The following is a 19,874-nucleotide window of genomic DNA, read 5'->3' as shown; positions in this document are numbered from 1 at the left end:
ATCGATTATAGGGGTCTCAATCGTTTCACGATTAAAATGCCTATCCCATTCTGTTGATTATGGAGTTATTTGACCGCCTCAAGGGAGCAACGGTTTTCACAAAGCTTGATTTGAGAGGGGCATACAATCTCATGAGGATTAAGGAGGGCGACGAGTGGAAAACTGCGTTTAATACCAGATCAGGTCATTATGAGTATGTAATGTTTTTTGGCCTTTGTAACGCTCTGGCAGTTTTCCAGGAGTTCATTAACGATGTCCTCTGAGATTTGTTGCAGTTATGTGTGGTGGTTTATCTCAACGATATCCTCATATTTTCCAAGTCCCTGGAGAGCCACCACACAGATGTCTGTCGTGTGCTTCAGAGACTACGAGAGAACAATCTCTATTGTAAATTGGAAAAGTGCGAATTCCATTGTGAACAGGTGAAATTCCATTTCCACTGCTGGTTTTTCAATGGACCCAGAGAAACTTTCAGCGGTTCTACAGTGGCCTGGACCCATGGGTTTACGTCCTCTGCGGAGTTTTCTTGTTTTTTCCAACTATTATCGGAAGTTTATTCGTAACTCCTCATCTCTGGTCAAGCCCCTAACTGATATGACCAGGAAAGACAGCAACCCACAGAGTTGGTCTCTGGAGTGCATTAAGGCCTTTGAGAGTCACAAGGTTGCCTTTGTTTCTGCTCCTGTGTTGGCACACCCTGATCCTACGTTGCCTTTTATCCTAGAAGTTGATGTTTCCGAGACTGGAGTTGACGCCCTTCTGTCTCAACGTCCTAACTCTGAGTGCGCTATGCATCTGTGTGGCTACTTTTCCAAGAAATTGTCACCGGCAGAGTGCAATTACGAGATTGGTGACAGAGAGCTGTTGGCGATCATTTTAGCCCTGAAAGAATGGAGACATCTCCTTGAAGGTACCAGTGTGCCGGTTCTCATTCTTGCTGACCATAAGAATCTCACATTCTTGTCTGAGACTAAGCGCCTCTCTCCCAGAAGGGTGCGATGGGCTCTTTTCTTGTTGAGTTTTAATTACATTGTCTCATTCTTACCCGGTACTAAGAATGTAAGGGCTGATGCCTTGTCACGACAATTTTCCTCCACTTCCAAGATGGAGTCAATTCCGGTTCCTGTGATTCCTCCTGATTGTATTCTGGCTACGGTTCGCACCAGTCTTACTTCTCCTTTGGGTGACAAGATTCTTGCTGCTCAGGTCGATGCTCCTCCTGAGAAATCTTGTGACCGCTGCTTTGTTCCCGAGAGTCTCCTTACTGCCATGGTCCAGACTTACCATTCTCCCAAGGCTGCTGGCCACCCTAAGAAGAATCAACTTTTTTGGGCCATTTCCCAACAATTCTGGTGGCCTAGTCTACGTGCTGATGTAACCGCCTTCGTAGCTGCCTGTTCTGTGTGTGCTCAGAGTAAGACTCCACAAAACCTTCCAGTGGGCCTCCTACAACCCATATCCAATGGAGAGAGGCCCTGGACCCACCTGTCTATGTATTTCATTGTGGAGTTACCCAACTCCCAGGGCAACACAGTTATCCTTATGGCGGTTAACCGGTTCTCGAAAATGTTGCATTGTATTCCACTCAAGAAGTTGCCTACTTCTAAGGAACTGGCTTCTATTTTTGCTCGGGAGATCTTCCGTTTACATGGGCTACCCAAGATGATTGTCTCAGACAGGGGTAGTCAGTTTGTGTCCCAGTTCTGGTGAGCCTTTTGTGCACAGTTGGGTATTCAGCTTGCTTTCTCCTCTGCATATCACCTGCAGTCTAATGGGGCCGCAGAACGAGCCAATCAGTCCTTGGAGCAATTCCTACGTTGCTATATTCCTGACCATCATAACAACTGGTCAGACCTCTTACCGTGGCCGGAGTTTGCTCACAATAGTGCCTTGAATTCAGCTTCCTGTTTGTCCCCTGTTATGGCGAACTATGGTTTCCAACCTTCCGTGTTGCCTGCCACGTTTGTTCCGCAGAGTATTCTTGCATTAGAGGAGCATCTCCGTGGTCTTAGTTCCACTTGGGCACAAGTCCAGGAGGCTTTGCGACATGCTAACGATAGGTACAGACTCCATGCTGACCGCAGACGCCTGCCTGCGCCTTCCTACCAGGTTGGGGTTTGGCTGTCATCTGGCAACCTCCGACTTCGTGTTCCTTCTTTGAAGTTCGCACCTCGGTTTATTGGGTCTTTCCGTATCCTTCGCAGGGTTAACACAGTGGCTTACGCGTTGGACCTTCCTCCTAGTATTGCATCTCAAATGTGTTTCATGTCTCCTTATTGAAACCGTTGGTCTGCAACCGCTTTACCACCTCGGGGCCGCGTCCTCACCCTATACAGGTTGAGAACCATGAGGAGTGTGAAGTACAATCCATTGTTGACTCCCGTAGGTTTCCGTGGGCGCATACAGTACCTGGTGCATTGGAAAGGGTACGGTCTGGAGGAACGCTCTTGGGTCTCATCCTCGGACGAACATGCCCCTGTCCTCCTCCATGATTTCCATAGACGTTTTCCCCTCAAGCCCGGTGATCCTCCGAGGGGGAGGGGTCGTTGAGGAGGTGGTACTGTCAGGGCTGGGCTCAGCCCTTCCTTCTCTAAACTGGCAGCTCAGCTGTCGGCTAATTGCCAGCTCCTTTCTCTGCACAGTGACTCAGCTGTTGATTATCTGCTCGTCAGTCCTGCCTACTTAAAGCCGTCCAGCTCACTTCATCACTACCTTCGCCTTTGGTCACATCTCAGAGACTTTTTCCTGCGTTCCTGTTGAAGACTTGCTAGGCTGACGTCCCTTCTGGCTCATGATCCTGCTTGCTGTACTACTACGTTGATCTTTGGCTCTCTGACATTGGCATTGGCTGACTACCAGATCTGGTTACTGAACTCTGGCTATGTATTGACTATGCTTACTCTGTTTACCTTTTTATTATTATTAAACAAGTGTGATTAACTGTACTTCTGTCTCGGTCTGATTCATGGTTTCTGACAGTCTCATCGTTGGTATCAGTGGGAGGAATAGTGCCCCATCATTGGTATCAGTGGGAGGAATAGTGTCCCATCGTTGGTATCAGTGGGAGGAATAGTGCCCCATCATTGGTATCAGTGGGATGAATAGTGCCCCATCATTAGTATCAGTGGGAGGAATAGTGTCCCATCGTTGGTATTAGTGAAAGGAATAGTGTCCCATCCTTGGTATCAGTGGGAGGAATAGTGCCCCATCAGTGGGATGAATAGTTGGAATCATTGGTGTCAGTGAAAGGAATAGCGTCCCATCATTGGTATCAGGTAAATTAACAGTGTCCCATCATTGGTATCAGTAGGTGGAATAGTGCCCCATGCTTGGTATCAGTGGGAGGAATAGTGTCCCATCATTAGTATCAATGGTAGGAATAGTGTCCCATCATTGGTATCAGGTAAATTTATAGTGTCCCATCGTTGGTATCAGTAGGTGGAATAGTGCCCCATGCTTGGTATCAGTGGGAGGAATAGTGCCCCATCATTGGTATCAGTGGGATGAATAGTGCCCCATAATTGGTATCAGTGGGATGAATAGTGCCCCATCATTGGTGTCAGTGAAAGGAATAGTGTCCCATCCTTGGTATCAGTGGGAGGAATAGTGTCCCATCGTTGGTATCAGTGGAAGGAATAGTGCCCCATCATTGGCATCAGTGGGATGAATAGTGCCCCATCATTGGTGTCAGTGAAAGGAATAGTGTCCCATCATTGGTGTCAGGTAAAGAAATAGTGTCTCATCATTGGTATCAGTAGGTGGAATAGTGCCCCATGCTTGATATCAGTGGGAGGAATAGTGTCCCATCATTGGTATCAGTGGGAGGAATAATGTTCCATCATTGGTGTCAGTGGAAGTAATAGTGCCCCATCATTGGTATGAGTGGGAGGAATAATGTTCTATCATTGGTATCAGTGGAAGGAATAGTGTCCCATCATTGGTATCAGTGGGGGGAATAGTGCCCCATCATTGGTATCAGTGGGTGGAATAGTGCCCCATCATTGGTGTCAGTGGGAGTAATAGTGCCCCATCATTGGTATCAGTGGGATTAATAGTGCCCCATAATTGGTATCAGTGAGAGGAATAGTGTCCCATCGTTGGCATCAGTAGGAGGAATAGAGTGGCAGGAACTATACCCCACTATTGAATAATGCCCAACTATAGTCAGGGTAGAAGCAGTATACGTGCGTAGGTAATTTCAGACCATGTGCACTTTTTGAGATTGGCAGCGTTGCGGTACAGAAGGTTGTTTGTTCCTGTTTGTTTATGATCACAGCGGGCGATGGTTTCATACATACCTTATCTCCACCATCTACATTTTGTTTCTTTGAAGTCTCCTCCTTTCTGTTTTTATATATGGGGGGTGCTGTAAATATGCAGAACCATTCTGACAGCTTAAACTACATCCTGCCAGTTCCTGCTTTAGTACATTCGTCTGAGTTTCGGCATGAAAGTCAACTTAATGCTGCCAGCTGGGTGGAGAACGAGCGTCAGAGGCTGACGGCGCGGTGTGGGACATTTGATATTTCTTAGTAAAGTCAGAAATAAAGCAATAACATGTTCCAGCCATCACGGAGAACAATTAACGTCTGTCAGAGGGAAATTGCGTTCCGGCTGAGTCCGCGGCGTTCCATCGCCTTGCCTGGAATTCGCAAGCAATGTTTTCTACATGTTGAGATGTTTATCCAGCTCAGCAGTTAAAGCAAAAAAATGTCAGATTTAAGGCAAGATCAAAGTGTTATAGATCGAATGGAAATGGTATAGAAAATGTGTTTACTTTGCTATTAGAGATTAGCGATTTTCGTAAAATTCACTCCCGACGTCAATTCACCCGTCTGATCAGCGGGGTTTGTATTCTGCAAATTGCTGGTATTTAACACTGCGGGGTGCTTTCACTGATTTATTTATATTTTTGAGTAAACGTTTCAATAGAGCCCTGGCTGGTATCTTTAGAGCTGAAGGGCCAGGCCCCCCCCCCACCCCGCCAGACCATCCCAGCACCGGCCCCTTACTGGACTTTACCTCAAACAACACAAACCAGGTTGTCTAAAGGTCAACTGTCATGTACTTGTCTGAGGAGCTTGAGAAGATGAGGGTGGCCTTTTGTACAACTCCCATCTAAGCACCCCTTGAAGTTGAGACATGCGGAAGAGCGCAGGTGCCAGGAAGCTGGTGGAACCACGGGCTTGAGTTTGGGGGCGCTAGTATCATGTAAGCGTGTAGGCTGGTGCAGTCTACTTTCTCCACTGCAGGTGGTGCTCAACCGCAGTGGCACTGCAGATGGAGAGGAAGTCAAGAGAAACATTGTTCCTCTATGGTTTCCTGGGTCACTGGGGAAGTGATCCGGTTGGATGCTGCCATCCCAAGTGACTCTAGCAGCCATCTTGGGTCAGGCAGAGACTATTTAAAGAGGTTGTAACGGCAAATTTATTTATTTTTTTTACCTTCATGCATTCTTTGGATTAAGAGGAATCTTTTGTTGTTTGTTCAATGAGGGAGATGCCCACCCCACCATAGGACAGCTGGACACCTTTCCCTCCAACTTCCTCCTGGCACTCTCCATGGAGCTTCTCCAGACCCAAACCGACTCCAGGACTGAACTGACAAATAGGCCCCCCCAGCTAGGACTTTTAGCTGGGACCTCGATGTCCTCTTGGGGGCACCTCAAATAGTCCTGCCCTAGGGTGTCTCCTCCAGCAGGACTGGACCCAGGAACTCTGCTCTCCTCCTGTCTCAGGCCCCAGACTATTTATGGACTCTCCAATCACCTACCAAACCTTTACCTGAGCTCCCTCCGATCCAGTGATGTGCACGATAGCCTCGGCTGTCCCAGGACTCCCCCTCCTCATTGGCTGAGACAGCAGCGGGAGCCCATTGGCTCCCACTGCTGTCATTCACAGCCAGTGAGCCAATAAAGAGAGAGCGGGGGGTGGGGCCAAGACGCATCTCTGTGTCTTATGGATGCATAGTGCATCGGCTTGGGAGTGAGCACGCAGTGGTGCCCCCAGGGCAAGCGGCTTTCACTGGTGGCACTACTGTAGGGGGAGGAGCCTGGAGTGCAGGGCGGGGGACCTGAAAAGAAGACATGATTGTTATTTAAAAAAAAATAAAAAACAAAGCTTTAATACCACTTTAAGACCCTGGCTCTCTGGCTTGCCGCGCATTTTGCGTGTGGGTAGTGTAGGGTCTGGTAGGTCTGTTTTAGACAGTATTAGCGGTAGGGAAAGGGTTCTAGACATGTGCAGAATGGAAAAATGTATTTTGTTATGTTACTAACTTTGTTTCATTGACTCGTTTCATTTCATTTCCTTTCATTTTGTTTTGTTTATTCATTTTCTAACTAATTCCAAATTAATGAATTCATGAAAACCTGTTTAACAAAATTTCTCCGAATGCTCGTAAGTTTGAATATTAGAAAATTCGTAAATTCATAAATTCGAATATTCAAAAATTCGGAAATTCGGAAATTCAAAATACGAAAATCCGAAATTTCGGAAATTCGAAAATCCGAAAATTCGAAAATAAGAACGAAAATTCAAAAGAACGAAAATCCGAAAATTTGAAAACCCGAAAATTCAAAAAACTAACTAATAATAACTTAACTATTACTAACTAATAAATTATAGGTATTGGAATATCCTTTCAAATTTGGCTGTTAGCGAACGTAACGAATACGAATTTATCCGTAGTTATGAATTATCCGAAATAACGAATGCCGCATATAAACAAATGGAACAGTAACAAATTAATAATAATAAATAACAATAATAAAAAGAATAAAAAAAGTTTAATTACTATCATTATTATTATTATTATTATTGGCTCCCACTGCTGTCATTCACAGCCAGTGAGCCAATAAAGAGAGAGCGGGGGGGTGGGGCCAAGACGCATCTCTGTGTCTTATAGACGCATAGTGCATCGGCTTGGGAGTGAGCACGCAGTGGTGCCCCCAGGGCAAGCGGCTTTCACTGGTGGCACTACTGTAGGGGGAGGAGCCTGGAGTGCAGGGCGGGGGACCTGAAAAGAAGACATGATTGTTATTTAAAAAGAAATAAAAAACAAAGCTTTAATACCACTTTAAGACCCCGGCTCTCGGGCTTGCCGCGCATTTTGCGTGTGGGTAGTGTAGGGTCTGGTAGGTCTGTTTTAGACAGTATTAGCGGTAGGGAAAGGGTTCTAGACATGTGCAGAATGGAAAAATGTATTTTGTTATGTTACTAACTTTGTTTCATTGACTCGTTTCATTTCATTTAATTTCCTTTCATTTTGTTTTGTTTATTCATTTTCTAACTAATTCCAAATTTTCAGAACGATTCAAATTCGGATTGGTCGAAAAGTGATTGAGCAATTCAAATTCTGTGTGAAGAATAGCTGGTTGTTAAGGAGCTGGCTGGCCGCCGTGTCCTTAACAACCGCTGACTCATCAGCTGTCATCGGCAGTCTAGGAAAGGGGAGGGGGGCGAGCAAGCCCTCCCCCCTTTTCCTGACCTGCGGGGCTGCATGCTCGGATAAGGGTCTGGTATGGATTTTTGGGGAGAGCCCACACTTTTTTTTTTTTTACTGATGTGGGGTTCCACTTAACATCCATAGCAGACCCAAAGGGCCTGGTAATGATTGGGGGGGGGGGATATGGTATTTTTCTGACTTTTTCATTACCGCCATTCTTTTGTTTACATTTCAGCTGTCAGTGGGGAAAGTGGCGGCTGGCTTTCCGGCCCGCTCCTTAACAACCAGCTAATCTTCATACAGAATTCAAATCGGTCGATCATTTTTCGACTGATCCGAATTCAAATCGTTCCGAAAATGTGGAATTCGTTAGAAAATGAATATATTAAACGAAGTTAAATGAATTTCAACAAAATGTGTTACTATTTCTTTCGGAGATACATCCGAACCTCAGGATAACCAAAAATTCATCCGAATTTTGAGCCAAAACCAATTGTCTAATGCCGCGTACACACGATCGGACATTCCGACAACAAAATCCTGGATTTATTTCCGATGGATGTTGGCTCAAACTTGTCTTGCATACACACGGTCGCACAAATGTTGTTGGAAATTCCAATCACCAAGAACGTGGTGAAGTACAACACATACGACGAGCCGAGAAAAATGAAGTTCAATAGCCAGTGCGGCTCCTTCTGCTTGATTCCGAGCATGCGTGGAGCTTTGTGCGTCGGAATTGTGTACACACAATCGGAATTTACGACAACGGATTTTGTTGTTGGAAAATTTGAGATCCAGCTCCCAAATTTTTGTTGTTGGAAATTCCGAAAACAAATGTCCGATGGAGCCTACACACAGTTGGAATTTCCGACAACAAGCTCACATCGAACATTTGTTCGGAAATTCCAACCGTGTGTACGCGGCATAAGAGTTTCCAGGCAAGTAGGGAAAGAGCATGGACCTCCCCAAAAACCTCCCTGTTTGGGCACAGACCAGTCAGGCTGCATTCCATCTCTCAAAACAGATATTGTCAGTTCATCCGAGGCCTGCTGCTACACTGTAGATATGTGCAATTCGTTTCGTTCCGAATTCGTTTTTTGACAAATTTTTACAAATTCGTTAATTTGGAAATATCCGAATTAACGAAAAACCTGTTTAACAAATTTTTTCGAATGTTCGTAAGTTCGAATATTCAAAAATTCGTAAATTCATAAATTCGAATATTCGAAAACTCAGAAATTCGGAAATTCAAAATACGAAAAATACGAAATTTCGGAAATTCGAAAATACGAAAATTCGAAAATAAGAACGAAAATTCAAAAGAACGAAAATCCGAAAATTTGAAAACCCGAAAATTCAAAAAACTAACTAATAATAACTTAACTATTACTAACTATTAAATTATAGGTATTGGAATATCCTTTCAAATTTGGCTGTTAGCGAACGTAACGAATACGAATTTATCTGTAGTTATGAATTATCCGAAATAACGAATGCCGCATATAAACGAATGGAACGTTAACAAATTAATAATAATAAATAACAATAATAAAAAGAATAAAAAAGTGTAATTACTATCATTATTATTATTATTATTATTATTATTATTATTAATAATTCATTCCGTTCCATCCCATCAAGTTTCAGGTTTAGTAGGGCCAGGACTGTCTTCAATGTTGATTGGGTCCTGGGCAAACATTTTCTGAGACTTGCAGTAATTGGCCGCTAGACTCATAATGAGTTTACTGCAGTAGATCAGGCAGTGATTGAGATTGGTTGCTAGAGGTTACAGCACATAATTTCTGTTAGTTGATTGGTTCCTAGAGGTTACTGCACATCCCAACCACTTACTGACTGGTTGCTAGAGGTTACTGCACATCATTACTACTTACTGATTGGTTTCTATATTAGGGCTGTAGCAGGATTGGGCTGTATAGGTGTATCAAATATTTTGGAGGCTAAGTCAAAAACTGCCTTCCAGAATTTTTGGGCAATTGGGCAATCCCACCAAATATGAAGTTGAGTGCTGAGTGGAGTTGAGTGGAGTTAACTCTGAACAGCCGTGAAAACGAGCTCCGGGGTAATCAGAAGCAGTGGAACCTTGGTTAACGATTAACGCGGTTTGAAAGACGAGCAATTTTTAAAAAAAATCCTGACTCGGTTTGTGAGTGTTGTCTCGCAAAACTAGCAGAATTCAAGCTAATGTGATGTGCAGTACCGCATTTGGCCAGAGGTGCGGGGGCGCCGGTGACACTCGGAACGGTTCAGAGCCGTTCGGAAATACTCGGAATCACTCAGAAATACTCGGAAACACTTGGAAATACTCCGTTCCCAAGAGTTTCCGAGCCTTTCCGAGTTCAGCCGAGCTGTCCCCGAGTATTTCCGAGGCTCCCCGGCACCCCCCCCCACCTCTGGCCACATGCGGTATTGCAAGCAATAGAAGTCAATGCGGAACAAATGATCTTGGTTTCCATTGACTTCTATGGGGAAACTCGCTTTGATATACGAGTGCTTTGGATTACAAGCATTGTCCAGGAATGGATTATGCTCGTAATCCAAGGTGCCACTGTATTTCGATATTCTATTGGGAACCAAATACCATCGGGTCTGTGATAGCTTTTAATTTATACCACCAAACTTACATACAAATCCTTCCTATAATGGGATGTGGATAATGATTATTGGATACGTTTGTTAGTAGATGTTTTGATGATAATTATAATTGTTGGTATTTGTGGTACACGCAGTGTATGTTAATCATTATGTCTCTTTCTATTTTGTGTTAAAAAGAATGGTTAAGTACTATAATGTGATAGCAATCAAGATTTAAGTTAACGAATGCTGTATCTAAACTAATGGAACATAACGAATTAATAATAATAATAAATAACAATAATAATAAAAATGTTTTATTTTTATTATTATTATTATTAGTTCATTCCGTTCCATTTGTTTAGATGCGGCATTAGTTATTTCAGATAATTCGTAACTTTGGATAAATTTGGATTCGTTACGTTCACTAACAGCTAAATTTGAAAGGAAATTCCAATACCTATAATATAATACAAAACAAAAAATTATCCAGCGCTTAGATAAAAATTATTTTAATCCTAGTCTAATTAAGCAGCTACTATAATATAAAACATAATTTAAAAAGGAAGGAAAAATTCTAGTAATAAGTCTTTCAAGCTTCAGCAGCGCTGAAGCTTGAAAGACTTATTATTAGGATTTTTTGCTTCCTTTTTGACCTATAATTTATTAGTTAGTAATAGTTAAGTTATTATTAGTTTTGTTGTTATTTCAGATTTTCAAATTTTCGGGTTTTTGAATTTTTGGATTTTCTTTCTTATTTTAGGATTTTCAAATTTTCGAATTTCCAAATTCCGAATATCCGAATTTCCGAATTTCGCATTTTCGAATTTCTGAATTTTCGAATTTCTGAATTTTCGAATTTCTGAATTTCCGAATTTCTGAATTTTCGAATTTCCGAATTTTCAAATGTTTGAATTTACAAATTTACGTATTTTCGAATATTCAAATTTACGAATATTTGTAAAAAATTGTTAAACGGGCTTTCGTAAATTTGGATATTTCCCAATTAACAAATTTGTAAAAATTTGTTTAAAAAATGGCTACAGTGTAGCAGCAGGTCTCGGATGAACTGACAACGTCTGTTTTCGAGGGATGGAATGCAGCCTGGCTGGTCTGTGTTTTTCAGGGAGGTCCATGCTCTTTCCCTACTTGCCTGGAAACTCTTAGACAATGACATGTGCAATTCGTTTTGGGCCAAAATTCAAAAATTCGTATTCATTATGTTCATTAACAGCCAAGTTTGAAAGGATATTCCAATTCCTAGTTATTATTAGTTAATTGCTTATTATTTAAAATTTTTCGGATTTTCGTTATTTAAAATTTTTGGATTTTCTTTCTTATTTTCGGATTTTCTAATTCCTGAATTTTTGAATTTACCAATTTTCGAATTTACCTATTTTCTAATTTCTGGATTTTCGAATTCTTGCATTTTCGAATTTTCGAATTTACGAATTTTAAATTAACAAATTCACGAATTTACAGATTTACGAACACTCGAATTCATAAAACGGGTTTTCGTTAATTCAGATCTTTCTGAATTTGTCGAAATTCGTTAAAGAACGTAACGAAACGAATTGCACATATCTACTCTAAGGCTAGGGGGGCGTCGGCGGTAAAACAGCTCTATTTTTAGCGCTGTTTTACCGCGGTATTCGGCCGCTAGCGGTGCGGTTTTAACCCCCCGCTGGCGGCCGAAAAAGGGTTAAAACCACTCGTACAGCGCGGCTATAGCCGCGGTATTGCCGCGGTATAGCCGCGTTGTCCCATTGATTTCAATGGGCAGGAGCGGTTTAGGAGCGGTGAATACACCGCTCCTTCACCGCTCCAAAGATGCAGCTTGCAGGAGATTTTTTTCTTCACCTGCCAGCGCACCGCTTCAGTGTGAAAGCCCTCGGGCTTTCACACTGAACAAACAGCAGCGGCTGTTTTGGGTCAGTTTGCAGGCGCTATTTTTAGCGCAATAACGCCTGCAAACCGCCCCAGTGTGAAAGGGGTCTAATACAGGAGGTGTGTTTACTGAGCGGATCACCGGGTAAAAACAGAGGGGGAGAACCCTAAAAAAAAAAAAAGAAAACAAATGCGGCCACCACATCTAATGATTGGTAAGCTGCAATATATTACATTTTGGTTTTTGGGTTTAATACCGCCTTGAATAAAATGAACAAAAACCAGTAAGTGTCTCCTTTGTTATTAGGCAGCATTGCTAAAAAAAAGTGATTATTTCTTGTTCATTTTTTGATAATAGATCTTCATCACTATTCTAATTTTATCAAGTATTTCACTCAAACATTGAGCTTTTTATATAAAGGAAGGAACTCCTCCATATTCCTTCACTTTTCTATAGCACAATGGCTTCTCCTCGGCATTGTCTATTGTTTTGAGTGCGGAGAATTCGGTGTCAGAACCGGTATCTGCGGATTTGAATAATGATTGTCTTTGACATACATGAAATACATTTCTGTGTATAGAAAAAATCTGTTTTTTTTTTATCCTTTGCTCTTTTATCTTCTTTATTTTGCTTTTTGCAGCTGCGTCCTTCTTCTTTTTAAAAAGAAATTCATCAATTTTATTCACTGTTGCTTTTTTTTTAACGCCATCGGATGAAACAAAAAAACTTTTATCTCCTTCGTTTTTTAAAGATTTTTTTTTTTTTTTTCCCTCATTAAAAAAAAAAAAAAAAAAAAGGCAAGCATGTAGACAAATAAATCGCATATCACTGATATTATAGATAATGATAAATGATGGATTTTTTATTATTATTTTTTTTTTTTTTCTGAGAAATGAATAACTCCATTATAATTTTCATTGCTGCTCAGCAATCTATTTGTATCTCCTGATTTCTATAATGACGTGAGTTTAGTCCGTCATTGTTTTTCACTATTATGAGACTTAACTACATAAAGTGTATTGGGACTTCATCTGCCCCCCGGTATTAATGGGCTCGGAGCTCCTCTGTAATAACCTTGTGCAGAAAATGTACGTCTATAGACTTTACTGAACATTTACAGACCAATAAAGAGAAAATAAAAGGGACGGTATATTTCCCCATAATGAAGACAGCCGCTGAAGATTTGTTTTTTTTTTTCATTTACTTTACCATTAAATAGAGCACAGTGTGCACACAATTCTATTATTCCCAATAAATTGTGCTAAATACATCGCCATTCTCTTATTTCTGTGCCGGCACTATTATTAACAAGGGGTCTCCTTGTGTCTGTGGGATACAATACCCCCCCCCTCCCAGATACTACTACCCCCTAGATACAATGCCCCCTAGATACAGTACCCCCGGGTACTAATACCCCCCTAGATACAGTACCCCCGGATGCTAATACCCCCCCAGATGCTAATACCCCCAGATACAATAACTCCCACATACTAATACCCCCTGAATACAATACCCCCTTGATACAATGCCTCCCTGAATACAATACCCCCTGGATCCTAATACCCTCTGGATACAAATACCTCCTGGATACAATGCCCTCTAGAAACGAATACCCCCTAAATACAGTGCCCCCTAGATACAATACCCCCTGGATTCTAATACCCCCTAGATACAAGGCTCCTAGATTCAATATCTCCTGGATACTAATACCCTCTGGATACAATACCCCTAGATACAATACCCCCTAGATACAATGCCCCCTTGATACTAATACCCCCTAGATACAATACCCCCTGGATACTAATACCCCCTAGATACAATGCCCCCTGGATACTAATACCCCCTAGATACAATACCCCCTGGATACTAATACCCCCTAGATACAATGCCCCCTGGATACTAATACCCCCTAGATACGAATAGCCCCTAAATACAATGCCCCCTAAATACAATACCCCCTGGACACTAATACCCACTAGATACAATGCCCCCTAGATACAATACCTCCTGGATACTAATACCCCCTGAATACAATACCCCCTAGATACAATGCCCCCTGGATACTAATACCCCCTAGATACAATACCCCCTGGATACTAATACCCCTAGATACAAGGCTCCTAGATACAATATCTCCTGGATACTAATACCCCCTGGATACAATACCCCTAGATACAATACCCCCTAGATACAATGCCCCCTTGATACTAATACCCCCTAGATACAATACCCCCTGGATACTAATACCCCCTAGATACAATGCCCCCTGGATACTAATACCCCCTAGATACAATACCCCCTGGATACTAATACCCCCTAGATACAATGCCCCCTGGATACTAATACCCCCTAGATACTAATAGCCCCTAAATACAATGCCCCCTAAATACAATACCCCCTGGACACTAATACCCCCTAGATACAATGCCCCCTAGATACAATACCTCCTGGATACTAATACCCCCTGAATACAATACCCCCTAGATACAATGCCCCCTGGATACTAATACCTCCTAGATACAATACCCCCTGGATACTAATACCCCCTAGATACAATGCCCCCTGGATACTAATACCTCCTAGATACAATACCCCCTGGATATTAATACCCCCTTGATACAATGGCCCCTGGATACTAATACCCCCTAGATACTAATAGCCCCTAAATACAATGCCCTCTAAATACAATACCCCCTGGACACTAATACCCCCTAGATACAATGCCCCCTAGATACAATACCTCCTGGATACTAATACCCCCTAGATACACTTCCCCCTGGATACTAATACCCCCGGGATACTGTTACCCACCGGGATACTAATACCCTATAGATACAATACCCCCTGGATACTAATACCCCCTAGATACAATGCCCTTATATACAATGCCGCCTAGATACTAATAGCCCCTAGATACAAGGTCCATGTGTTCGTTCACCTTGCTTGTGCATAATCACAAATGCTCATTTGTTCATTTACCTAGCTTGTGCCTCTTCGCCAATGTCCATGCTTCTTGGGGATCTGGAAGAATTTTTTTTCCTCTTCCGGGGCAAAATGGATCATGTGTTTGTGTATATGGAGGTTTTTAAATGGTGTGTGTTTTTGTTTTTGCTTTGTTTTTTCTGTGGGTTGAACTGAATGAACGTGTGTCTTTTTTTTCAACCAGACTAACTATTCATTCACCTAGCTTTCCCCTATCTGCCTATTAACGTGTTCATTCACTTAGCTTGTCCCTATTCACCAATGTCCAGTTATTCACGCACCTAGCTTGTCCCTATTCTTCAATGTCCATGTATTCATTCACCTAGCTTGTCCCTATTCATCAATGTCCATGTATTCATTCACCTAGCTTGTCCCTATTCATCAATGTCCATGTATTCATTCACCTAGCTTGTCCCTATTCATCAATGTCCATGTATTCATTCACCTAGCTTGTCCGTATTTGCTAATGTCTATGTATTCATTCACCTAGCTTGTCCCTATTCATCAATGTCCATGTAAGCACATGCAAAAAATTTGACTGGTTGTACTGAAGTTGATTGATAGATCGACTTCAGTACAGCCAGCCTGCCTGTAGATGAATTGGATCTCGGCCAGTCCCTGCTGAACCAGTCGAGATTTGATCCATCTATGGCCGGCTTTGGTTATCCAGGAATGCACCCAGCAATGACCTTGCTGCCAGGCTGACCAGGCCGACCTGCCCTCCAAGAAAGCTGCTTCTGTTTGATCTGCAACTGCCATGGTGCTGCACATGTGATCAGTTATGACACCAGTCATTTGATGGTTTGACAGTTTGGTTGAGAAAACAAGCAAACGTGACATGCTGGCCATACACGGTTCTAATCTTGGTTGGTTCAACAGGAACCGGCCAAGATTCGAACCGTTAATGGGCAGGCTCAATATACCAAGTTGAGTGATCGCTCAACTTGAATACAACCTACCTGCCGGATTCTCTTATGACTATCGTTAATGGCTGCTATAGCTGATAGAGATCATCACTGTCTTCTCCCAGCGGGAGACGTCTTCCCCCGACCCCTACCCCCCTCCCGCCAGGAGCAGACAATGGCTCGGCAAGAGGGATTCCTCTATCAGCACTGCCTGTGTTGATGGGGGAATCGTGATCATTTCTTTCCTGCAATCCATGGTACCGTGTATGACCAGCCTTAGCAATCCCGGCATTCCAGGAATGTATATATATCTATATATATATAGATATATATATATATATATATATACAGTATCTCACAAAAGTAAGTACACCCCTCACATTTTTGTAAATATTTCCTTCTATCTTTTCATTTGACAACACTGAAGAAATGACACTTGTCTACAATGTAAAGTAGTGAGTGTACAGCTTGTATAACAGTGTAAATTTTCTGTCCCCTCAAAATAACCACAAAACACAGCCATTAATGTCTAAACCGCTGGCAACAAAAGTGAGTACACCCCTAAGTGAAAATGTCCAAGTTGGGCCCAATTAGCCATTTTCCCTCCCCGGCGTCATGTGACTCGTTAGTGTTACAAGGTCTCAGGTGTGAATGGGGAGCAGGTGTGTTAAATTTGGTGTTATCGCTCTCACTCTCTCATACTGGTCGCTGGAAGTTCAACATGGAGCCTCATGGCAAAGAACTCTCTGAGGATCTGAAAAAAAAAAGAATTGTTGCTCTACATAAAGATGGCCTAGGCTATAAGAAGATTGCCAAGACCCTGAAACTGAGCTGCAGCACGGTGGCCAAGACCATACAGCTGTTTAACAGGACAGGTTCCACTCAGAACAGGCCTCGCCATGGTCCACCAAAGAAGTTGAGGTCACGTGTTCAGCGTCATATCCAGAGGTTGTCTTTGGGAAATAGATGTATGAGTGCTGCCAGGTTGCAGAGGTTGAAGGGGTGGGGGGTTGAAGGGGTGGGGGGTCAGCCTGTCAAGGCTCAGACCATACGGACCACTGAACGACTGAACAACAACAATTGAAGTGGTTACATAAACCATAACTGTATTCATTGGTAATTTTTAATATCTACCCAGAATTCAGCTTTCATTCACAGCTCTGTCATTGGGTTTTCAAGGCTGCGATGTCTTTATTTGCTCTGCACTGTACGACTTTGACTTGTCTATTGATTTCGTTTTTTCATGTCATGTAATCTCAGGGCCGTTATTTTGGATTTTTCAAAGTGGATTATTTGATTTGTCGGCTTTTTGCATAATTTGCTTATTTTTAGTTTTATAGAACAAAAAAAATACTTATATTATGTAAACCCACGCTAAGATTAAAATTGACAAAGTAAGAATGAGGCCATCTTCAGGCTTCAAATGGTGCCAACACCTTCCCGTTTTCAGTACCGGTGACGACTGATTACTGCTGACTTTTATCCCGTCTGGGCTCCTTACTTAAAGTGATACTAAACAACGACTGATTAGTTTAAATTACCCCTTCTTCTTCTCCTAAGTTCCCTGTAAGTACCCATGTTTCCCTAATATGATATACCTAACGTGACAGTTGGTGATGAATGGAACTGTCCTGAGTTTGGTTCCAGCAGGGTTTTGAAGGGGTGTTGGGAGTGGTATTTGGGGGGTGTTGGGAGTGGTATTTGGGGGGTGTTGGGAGTGGTATTTGGAGGGTGCTGGGAGTGGTATTTGGGGGGTGCTGGGAGTGGTATTTGGAGGGTATTCATTCAAATGCCTCAAAGCCGAAGTTTGGTCAAAACCTACTATCGGCTCCTCCCTAATGATAAAGCCCTTTCAGGGCCGGGACAAAGGGTGGACAGAAGGGACATCTGCCCTGGGCACTCTGGTATCATGAGAGGTGGGGAGGGGGCACTGGGAGGAGATTGGGGGAAGAAGATTTATGTTGGGAGGGGGAATTTAGGGGACAGCAGGGGGTAAGAATAGTTCTAAGATAGGAATTTTGGAGGGGTGCTGGGAGTGGTAATTTTGGGGATTTGTGTTGGGAGGGGGGATGGGGAAGAGGATTTGTGCTAGGAGGGGGGATTGGGGGGGGGTTGCTAGGGGGGGGGATTAGTGCTAGGATGGGTCATTTCTTTTGTTGGGGGGGGGGGATTTGTGCTAGTAGGATTAGTGACAATTGGGGGGGTATTTGTGCTGGAGGGAAAATTGGGGTGGGGGGTATTTGTGCTGGGAGGGGGGTTTGGAGTGGTGGGGGGAGGATTTGAGAAATTTGAGTAATGGAGGATTTGTGCTATGAGGGGCAATTTTTTTAGGGGGGGGGATTAGGGAGAGAGAGAGGATTTAAGCTGGTAGGGGGGATGGGGAGGGCAAAGATTAGTGCTGGGATAGGGGATTTCTGCATTGGGGCAAATTTGTACTGGGAGGAGGGGCAATTTTAGGGGGTAAACATGCAGAGTAATTCTTTTTTTTTGGGGGGGGAATTTTGCTGACAAGATTTTTTTCCCTCTTGGGGGGCACAACATACATTGGTATGTTCACCCTGGGCTCTAGATGACCTTGTCCCGGCACTGTGTTCTATACCTATTATTTGGATTCATTGGAGGTATTATTGAGAGTTATATTTATACTTTTAGAATGATGCACTTGCACTTTAATGAGTTTGAATGGACACTTATGTTTATGATTTGTTGTGTTACTAGGGAGTTAAGTCTTTTTTTGAGTGCTGTATCATTTTGTGTTGTACTTAACATATCGACATAAAAAGGTTACAGTTTCTTATTGTAATTACAGTCTTCACAATCCTATCCCGATCATATGCTAATCACTTCATATTGAATGCTTGGGTGCAATCCGCCTAATTATATAGTTATTATGTATTTATATTACACATTTGTACTATGTGTGTTCATAATAACATCATAGAACATAAATGAGTTCATTGTAGCTTTTTCAGAGATTAGAGTATCGGTTCCGTAGTCACACCTAGGGTTAAATAAAGAGGAAATTCAGTTTACCCCGGTGTGTTTTCCTTTGACATTCTCTCAGATGTTGCAAAATAAAAAAAAAAAAAGGAATCTTTTATTATTTGATGCGCTCAATAAAACCAGTTTACAAGAACCGCTTTGATTGTTACATAAATTGGATAGTGCCCTCAGAGCGAAGAAGTCCTGACCATATTGTATGTTTTATTTCCAGATGTCAAGGATGATGCTCCTGGTCTTGCTGCTTTCCATTGTTCTGTACTGTGGGGGCGCTCAGCGCTCGGAGCCCATGTTCACGGCTATCACCGCCACCGCCCTACCGCCAGATTACGAAAACAACCCGACGCAGCTGAACTACGGGGTGGCCATCACTGATGTGGACAATGATGGAGACTTTGAAATTGTAGTCGCTGGGTAAGTGTCATTCAAAGCCTTTTATAATATATATACTAAATGTAGCATTTTTTTCATCAAATAATATTTTTTATTGCCTTTTAGTTTATTTTTTTTTCTTTACAAGACATAAAATCTAAGTAAGAAAGGGGGGGGGGGGGGTCTTAGCAAAGACATAGGGAAAACATGTACAGAAATAACATAGAGCTACCACTAAGGCAGTGCATTCATATCCTCCATACGCTGGCATGCAATTAAAATATCATTGCTGGGACACAAGATTTCTGATCATCTAGATCAGGGGGGCTTTCTAAACAAAGGGCCAGTTTACTGTCTTTCAGATTAAGGGGGGGGGGGACTGGACTAGGGCCAGTGGGAGTAGAAAATGTCTTGGCATCCAGTGAGAGTAAACAGTGTCCCATCTTTGATGTAAGTGGAAGAAATAGTGTCAGCAGAAGGAATTATGCCCCATTGTTGATGTCAGAGGGAGGAATAGTGTCCTATCATTGGTGTCATTGGGAGGAATAGTGTCCCATCATTGGTGTCAGTGGGAGGAATAGTGCCCCATCATTGGTGTCAGTGGGAGGAATAGTGCCCCATCATTGGTGTCAGTGGAAGGAATAGTGTCCCATCATTGGTGTCAGTGGGAGGAATAGTGTCCCATAATT

General features: G+C 42.6%; 1 protein-coding gene across 4 annotated transcripts in view; it reads left to right on the top strand.

The window, feature by feature from the left end:
- The window catches only part of CRTAC1 (cartilage acidic protein 1), a 951,030-nt gene that overhangs the window by 180,172 nt on the left and 750,984 nt on the right, over positions 1-19,874 (top strand). For all 4 annotated transcript variants that reach the window (XR_012235617.1, XM_073595539.1, XM_073595541.1 and 1 more), the window contains exon 2: positions 19,028-19,227. Coding sequence is in view for 3 of the 4 variants with exons in the window: in XM_073595539.1 (XP_073451640.1) it covers positions 19,028-19,227 (200 nt within the window). In the remaining variant the exon portion in view is untranslated. The remainder of the gene's footprint in view (positions 1-19,027; positions 19,228-19,874) is intronic.

The sequence above is a fragment of the Aquarana catesbeiana genome, linkage group LG08 (assembly GCF_042186555.1).
Source record: "Aquarana catesbeiana isolate 2022-GZ linkage group LG08, ASM4218655v1, whole genome shotgun sequence".
Lineage (NCBI taxonomy): Eukaryota > Metazoa > Chordata > Amphibia > Anura > Ranidae > Aquarana > Aquarana catesbeiana.
Note: the sequence above shows the minus strand (reverse complement) of the source record. Positions and strands in the feature narration are given on the sequence as shown.